The sequence below is a fragment of the Musa acuminata genome, chromosome BXJ1-8 (assembly GCF_036884655.1).
Source record: "Musa acuminata AAA Group cultivar baxijiao chromosome BXJ1-8, Cavendish_Baxijiao_AAA, whole genome shotgun sequence".
In the NCBI taxonomy this organism is placed as follows: Eukaryota; Viridiplantae; Streptophyta; class Magnoliopsida; order Zingiberales; family Musaceae; genus Musa; species Musa acuminata.
Window position 1 is genome coordinate 51,941,799 of NC_088334.1, and position 8,396 is coordinate 51,950,194.

Genomic DNA, 8,396 nt, shown 5'->3' on the forward strand with positions numbered 1-8,396 from the left:
TTTCTGTGAACATTCAGTTGGAGCCTAATAAATATTGATCTGGGTATTTGCTGGAGCTAAAAAAAAGACTTGAATCCAATCTTGATTAGTTTGAGCGGCAAGTTGGAAGTTAATGCTCGATTACTTTCTCAATTTATGAGAATATTTTTGCCGCACGCAAAGTTTTGTGATTTTAATGTGCATTGCATGGCCCAATTTGTACTTTATATATATTGCAGGTATGAAACTATCAAATTGGAAAACTCTTTGTTGAGTGAATCAATCAAGCCATCATGTGTCCATGTCTTGCCCAGTGTGTTGTTTGCATGAGTTGGACACCTTATTTACCATAATTCTTTTAATGTTCTGTTAAAAGTTGGGATTGGTGATGATTTTTCTACAACATGCTACCGTGTTCTTGTCACTTGGAATAGCCTCCATATTAGACTTATTGTTAGACTAATTACCTTCAATAATTGCTGGAGAGGGACATCAGACCAACTTCTTTAATTTAGTTTGTTCAACATCTTCTGTCAAAAACTGAGTGGATTCTTTATTCCTTCATTGTTTCCTTTTTCCCCTCCAAAGTAATTTAAGATTTAAACCCAAAATCTTATATTACCCATATGATCGGTTCAACCGATGGATTGCGTTACGGTTCTTTCCATTTTCGATTTTGTTAATTTTTTTATATCTCTTTCATCATCGTTATTTTCATCGGTCATTTGAGGAAATATTAAAGTTTTTTTATATCTTAAACTTTCATGTTTAATGGTTCAGAGGTATATGCGCCATTGAGACTTGGAATTTAGATTTCCCAACTGTTTTCTAGAGGTCTTCCTTTACTAAGCTTCTTTTTGGAAATTCAAATTTTCTGAATCCTAGGAAGGATGGAAAGCTGATCATGACATGGCTACATTTCGATCTTAGATTCTATATGCTCACAAATTTAATCTCCAGCCTCACTCCTCTTGCACTTTATCACGAGAGAGAGAGAGAGAGAGAGAGAGAGAGAGAGAGAATGCTTCATTACAACAGAAAGTTATGATGCAAAGACAGATTTCATCCACTTCTTCTGAACCATCTCGACAAATAAAATAAGCATACACCAGAGAGAACATTATAGTGCTCTCAGAGAGAACCTCTGCGGAGTGAAATGATTCGTGTGTTTTAGAGAGAAAAATAAAGAGATAGACATATATTATATACAGAGAGAGAGAGAGAGAGAGAGAGAGAGAGAGAGAGAAGAGGCATGCTTGGCTCCTTGCACACCACCCACAGTCACCAATCACCCAAAGATTGGTGTCCATGTGTGGCATACAGGGAGCCAGGCACAACCATTTGTCACCTTTGTGCTTGCACCATGATCAGCTCTTCTTCCTTTGAGGGGACAACCCGATCTCATACAGGAAAAGAATCGACAACATCGTTCCTTCTCTTGCCGTTCTCTCACAATCATCGAAAGCCCATATAGCTCTTCCACCCTACGGATCTCCTGAAAGAGAGATGATCATGAATGGGCAGCCATGGAAGAGGTGACACAGGATGATTCCAGATTAAAGGAGCACTTATATATATCACCCACAGGCAAGAGCTCAGTTGCTGTTCTCTGAACCCAGCTGCGGGAGTAGGTGTGGGTAGGGAAGGAGAAGAGGAAGAGTGGGAGAAAGCAAATGGCTGCTGGCTTTCCTCGCTTGCTCCCGGGGGGTAGGGATGTATCTCTTTTCCCCGTCTGCATATGGACTGGAGTTTTGTCTTGAGCGCTTGGATTAACTGTGATTCTCTCAGACAACTTGACAAACAAGATGTCAATATTTGACAAGGTTGGCACCCAATGGACAAAGGTCTATGTGACCTGAAGCAGCCATTGACATATTGCTCGCACTGTTTGACCCAATTGGACCACCTAACTTTCGAATCCAGGCAGCAAACACGGCTCTATGTTCTTCTCTGAGTTTTTCTTTTTGGTCATTGAGAAGGTTAATAGAATAAGATAGTGTTCTTCACAGAGTCATTTTGGAGAAGTAAATTGCATTTAGTTTTTACTATGAACATGCCAATTCTTCAAAATTTTCACTGTTGTTTAGTCAGTAGCTTTGGGAATGCTTTAGGTTTTGATGAGAATGCCTATTTTGCAACATAGAGAACAGAATCATTTTGCTAAATCATGTCAGGATTTTGTTTCTAGGGTTGAAACTACAGAAACCTTTTTACTTGACAGAACTAACAGTTCAGGAAAGAACATATTGTTCTTGTTCTTCTTCTTCTGTCTTGCTGGAATGGCAGGATGTAGTTGACTTCTCATAGATTAATATACTGTAAGCTAATAGGAATTGTTAATGTTGACAAGGAATTTTTTGGGTTTTGACAGCCATCGCTGCAAACTGTTAATCAGTGACCCCAAACTGGAGTTTTCAGACTTCAATGTTTCTGAAGTATGTTGGAAGCAAGCAATCTTCTTACCTTCAGATTTGATGATACTTATAGAATATTAAAATTTGCAAGAAACACTGAAAAATATAAAGCTCAGAATAAAGAATGAATGAAAGTAATATTAAGGAGACCATACTACAACATTTCCATCAAATAAATGGCTTATGAATTCTATGTTCGACTAGGGTGAAGATTGAACAAAATAAGCATATGTCTGATGTTGCAGATTCAAGATTTGGGAGAAGAAACTTTCTTTTGTTTAAGTTATGGGCTTGGACTAGTATTCATGGAAAGGTTTCTAGACTTGAAATTCCACTGTTTGATTGGGGCTTCTATTGATTCTTGTCCAGAGATTAGCAAAAAAAGGGTAAAAAAAGTCCTTCCTTCCTCTCAGTAAAAAAACCCTGAATATTATGAAGAAAGTCAATCTGGCTTTGTTGTGCTTAAGATTCTTTCTTTGACAAGCTTGTGAATGCATTGGTTCTTCATTCTAAGATGGATATGACCTATGAAGATAACTGAAAGAGTTAATGGGTGAGCACATTTGTTAAGTTGTTTTATTAATTGCAGTCTTTTTGGAGGAACCTTTTATTGATGATGGAAGTTATGGAGCTCTGCCATCCTATCATCAGATCAAGGTTTATTATGTCACAACATTGCAATATGCAGCGATGCAACAATCTTTGGGAACAAAAGCATGCTTATTACTACTAATGAGAGGAGAGGCATCTATGATGGGTAAGTAAAGTGAAAGGAAGAAACAGAAAAACAAATGGAGTTGCAGAGAAAATGTGGGGAAACCTCCTTATAATTGGATTATTAGAGCCAGAATCAGAGTAGAATAAGAAATCTGGCTGTGGTGAATGCCCAGCTTATTTATAACTTGGTTTCTTCAGAGGGCACCACAATGTTCCTTTCTTTTCCCAGATGTTAGCTTATTGCATTGTGATGTTGCAGAATATATGATTCTTAACATTCACATTGAAATTGGTATACAAAAGCTTTGAGGTTTCACTTAGCTTGAGAGCCACTCTGTTCTATTAACTTTCCATAGGATGTATTATAGATGCTATAAAACTTGGAAATTGGTGCTATCCTCTAAGCATGCTACCCTCTGATTCATGATCTTAACTTTGATGCTTTATATTTCAAGCATGCAAGCTAAAAATATTTCATGTTTCTCATGTAAATATTATTTCTCTTTCCCTTTTGAATCTATTTAGTTATATTTATAGACTGGTCTGGGTCTTCCAAGTCTTATTCTTGCAGCATGATCTTATGGTAAACTAAAGTGGGTGTATTCATCCTTGATGCAAGCATAAGAGAATATTCATGGAGTTGTTATTGACATCAAATATATATGGCACAATAAAACTGCTAACATCCTCCTTTTCCTGGTTTCATGAATACATATTGGTCTCTGACCTCTGCTGGATTTTATTGTTTCTTGTCAGAGCTGATGAGTATTTATTTCACTGAGGTTAAATTTCTGTCACTGATGATGGCATGACAAGTATGACTAGCACTAGAACTGCTATAGTTCCTTTCTTTTTCTCTTGAATACTGATACTCTTGTGGATTTCTCATTTCTTGGATCATCAAATAGCCTTGCACATAAATATTTTTATGTTTTACATCAAAGTCAAGTCAAGGCAAATTGATTTGGCTCCAACAAAGACCTGACATCCCTTTGCACTTTCATTCCCCACCTGATTCATTGTTATCATTCACATGAGGCACACACTGTAAAGGATCTCACCCCAAACAAATACCATACAGTTGTTTGTGTGCCAGAGAAGCAGCACTGCAGTCATTCGAAAACAAGTTACATAGATTTTGTTCTCCTGATGAGAACACACGGTTGGTGACCAAGAATTAGCTGTATTTGCTTACCATAAATGTGTAGATCTGAAACCTGGTGGGTGTTGGCAGCATTGCTGTCAAGGATCTCAGTTTCTGCTACATGATTTAGGTATTCTACTGCTGAACACATCACACGTTCCTAACAATCCAATTTACTGTAGTTAACTATAGGTGAAGTATGTGCATGTTTGTGTGTCATGAGAGGCTTGTGGTTGCAGCTAAAAAGTGTTCCACATGTGGGACAAGCCATTGTCAGCGAAGAAGAAGCCCTCCGAGCTTCCCTGAGGCAGAGATGGAGGGAGGAAGTGGTTCAACAGAGTCTTGATGACCTTGTCATCACGGTCACAGGCACCCGAGTCTGGGAAGCCACCTATGGAGGAGGTCGGAGGAGCTGCAGCATCTTGCAGGGGCACCGAGCTCGGCGGGAGGTCGGAGAAGCAGGGCGCCTGCGCGTTGCTCTCCAGCCTCGCAGGGTCGAAGCTGATGAAAGGCTCCATGAGGGGAGGAAGGGAGGAAGCGTTTGCGTGGTCATGGCAGGAAGTCGTCATGGAGGTGGTGGCACCATCTCTGCTCTTGTGGAGCACCCTGCACAAGACCCAATCTTCCTGCTCCGATGGAGAAGGACAGAGATAAAGATTGGTGAGGCACCGATCATTTACCGTGAGAAGCTGTAGGAGAGAAGAGAGCAGCGTACACGGAGAGGAGGGAAGCTTGGTGGATCACTGGATTCCATTCGGAACTCATGCATGACCCAGTCGGTCTTCTTCCCCTTGGGAGCTCGTCCATGGTAGAACACGAGCGTCTTCCTCAAGCCCACCATCGCCCCCCGCCGCTTCACCTGCCGGTCCTTCCCGGTGGCCTTCCAGTATCCGGTCATGGTGGCGCGGTTGGTCCGCTGCCCCGTCGCGTACTTGCGATCCCGCAGGCTGTAGAAGTACCACACCTTGCCGCCCACACATGCCATCTCTGCAACAACGGCAAAAATCCATGCAACTCTTTCAACAACAAGAAGAAGAAGAAGAAGAAGATTTTGTTATTGGGGGGATGGGATGTCACAATTGACATGAAAGATTCATCTCCGATGCATTCACAGCATGGATTATTGAGGTGGTGTGGATGCAATGATGTAATCGGCACATCCACCGCCGCCTCCCATGGCCAATAATTCCACCTTGGGAGGATGTGGTGTCTGCATCAGGCTGACAAAACTGGTGATGGCGTAGATCATCTGCTATCTACTATTCATTTTGATCTGAGAAGATCAATAAGATTCCGACATAAAATCTATTAATTGATTCTCAGCAGTCTACAAACGATAAATCCTAAGAAGAAAATAGAAACATCCAATTAAGTCTAAAATGTGGAGATTATACTCTCAAGCGTAGCATAAAAGCAACCAAAATCTATTCTCTAAAGATCTTGGAAATCATCGAATTGTTGGCTACTTTTGTTGCCATAGAATATAGTAAATTGGGATCTTTTTTTGAATCAAGACACAGGATTTCCATCCAGCGAAAACCAATAATTTGTGGTGATGAACGAACAAGTGATCTTTTAATCCTCAGAAAAAGAACAAAAAACAGAACTTTGGCATGAACAGATTCAGCTTCTCTCTTCGTTGAGCTTAAGGCAACACGGTCAACTGTGTGTGTGTGTGTGTGTGATGCAGCGAGAGCGTGATCATCTCACCGGGAAGGTCCCATGGCTCGCACTTGTTGAGGTCGACGTCGACGATGACGGGGTAGCCGCCGTGGGAGCTGCCGGCGCCATCACTGCCGCCTCTCACCTTCTTCTCCAGGTAGTCACACACAAGCTCTTCGTCCCGCGGGTGGAATCGGAACCCCGGCGGCAGCCTCGCCTCCGTCATGCTCAAGAAGCTCATCTTGATCTCTATAGTATGTATGTATGTATGTATCTATATATATATATATATATATATATATATATATATATTTGTGTGTATATATATATATATATATATATATATATATATATATATATATATATATATATATATAGAGAGAGAGAGAGAGAGAGAGAGATGATGGTGATGAGGGTTGAGGATGAAGAGATGGAGGTGTAAGCCTCCGTTGGCCACCTACATGGCGTATTAATAAGATGCATAAGTCAACTGCTCGAGAGAGAGAGAGAGCTTGACATGGAGAAGGAAGCAGTTCACACACGGCCATGAGAAGTGGATGCTACTCATTGATTTTTATTCCCACGCATGTATCGAATCATTAATTAATCCGTCTTGCAAATGATAATTATGATTCTTTTATGATGATAAAATCGATAGATAAATATGATATCAGAACAATGATTGTTATGTTAGATTTTGACGTGCCGTGGTAAACTCTCGACAGTAGATATATACATGACATACTCCATCTTCTTCTTTTTCTTTTGAGTTTAAATTTGTAGTCTTCTTTTGGTAAACCCTAAAGTTAGGAAAGCTACGTGTGTCACTTTACTCTCTTAAATCCATCGATATGGATGTTATCAATCCGACTCTTCACCAATTCAGCAATCGAATTGCCAATCTCGAGCTAGAAAGATCGATTCATTTTGGGAGGGGGGCAACAAATTTGCATCGAGGAATCCTCCTCCCAACTTGATTTATAATTACGGATCCAATCCTTCTTTTTAGTTAGACTCGCTATCCTCCTCGAAGACGAGATAGATTGGGGCACACCCAACACCAACACCTTTTATCTCGTGCTTCCCCACATGGATTTCATGTGTTGTCGGCCACTTGTCTCGTCACCCGTCGTCCTCCGATCACGATCGAACGTCCATAAATCATCGATGAATGGACCCCATCATGCCAAGAGCCATCTTCGCCCATACATCTTTGTGGCACACACAACTAATAAATGTCACCATCTATGATTTGGAATTGTCTTCTGATGCCCAAAGGATGTCTCCTAATAATTTCTTATCTATCCATTTTGTCTTTCTACGGATAGCTACCTTCTTGGATTATTGGAACTTGATAGATGGATGAATCATCTTGTCGATTCGACTTTCATTTACCAATAACTACATGAATTATGTTTCGATAAGATATCGATTATCGATCCTCATCGGATCAGTATACGTCGATAGCTACCTAATAGTAGTCGGAACGAGTATAACCCTTATCTATATCAAACACATGATTCGTTTAAAAATAAATTATTGAACCGATAAATATTATATGTATCGAATCATATTAACTACTCTATTGGGTGCCATCAAACACCAATGGAGACTTATCACCAATTCCATGGGAGAACAAGTTGCTCAAAAAAAAAAACCTGAATGCCACAGTTGATGTAGCTTTAGGCCATGAATGATTATTGCACATGAACCAATCAAGGAGCAGTGAGGAATTCCATTCCATGATATGAGCAAATGGCTTGTCACATTCTCCATCCACCAATGACAGAGTCCTGCACACATGCTGCTGAGGGTGGCTCTTGAAGTGGCTGCTGCCACCATTGCAATGTAGAAAACTGAGGAGAAAAAGTCAGAATAATATGGCAATAAATGTATGCTGCCAAACTGTCTCTCTCATTTCGACCTCTGCTGAGACTGAGACCTCTAGTGTGCCTTGGTTGGATAGACATCACCAGGGAGATGAACCTGGTCATGGTGAAGAGCAAGGAAAATGAAGAGACTAGTAGTGCTTTCCATGTAATGAGGATCTCAAAGATGTGGATCCAAGCAGCAAGTCAATGATCCAATCTGTTTGTTTTGACTGCATCAAGGAATGGCTGCAGGAGATTGACCACATGGTTTGAGCCAAAAAGCCTGCATCACAACAAGTAAAGAGATCAAAGCAAGCTATGGCTGTGTTTGAGTCCCCAAAGCAATGCATACTTTGCCCAGTCAGATATTATTAGGATATAGAAATCATTGTCAATGGTTCAAATAAGCACAAGAAAAACACATGGAAAGTCAAAGCGAGATTGGACACTGCTCCTTGTTCTTCCTCCTACAGTGAACTCTGAGAGGAGTCCGAGAAACTTCAGGTTCTACAGTCTGGAAATCATGAGGTCAGCACAATCATGTTGAAGTCAGATGTTATTACCTGGTCACAGTGATGCATATAGAATTTGGTCTCTTCTGCTTTCATG

General features: G+C 40.5%; 1 protein-coding gene across 1 annotated transcript; it reads right to left on the bottom strand.

The window, feature by feature from the left end:
• Nucleotides 1–4,158: 4,158 nt before the first annotated feature.
• Nucleotides 4,159–6,178, bottom strand: LOC135588777 (NAC domain-containing protein 21/22-like). The gene is made up of 3 exons (XM_065081077.1): nt 5,965–6,178; nt 4,970–5,241; nt 4,159–4,880 (listed from the first exon to the last, which is right to left on the bottom strand). Exons 1-3 carry the CDS (start codon nt 6,155–6,157, stop codon nt 4,494–4,496), a joined length of 852 nt encoding a protein of 283 aa, XP_064937149.1. The 5' UTR covers nt 6,158–6,178; the 3' UTR covers nt 4,159–4,493.
• Between the last annotated feature and the right edge of the window lie 2,218 nt (nt 6,179–8,396).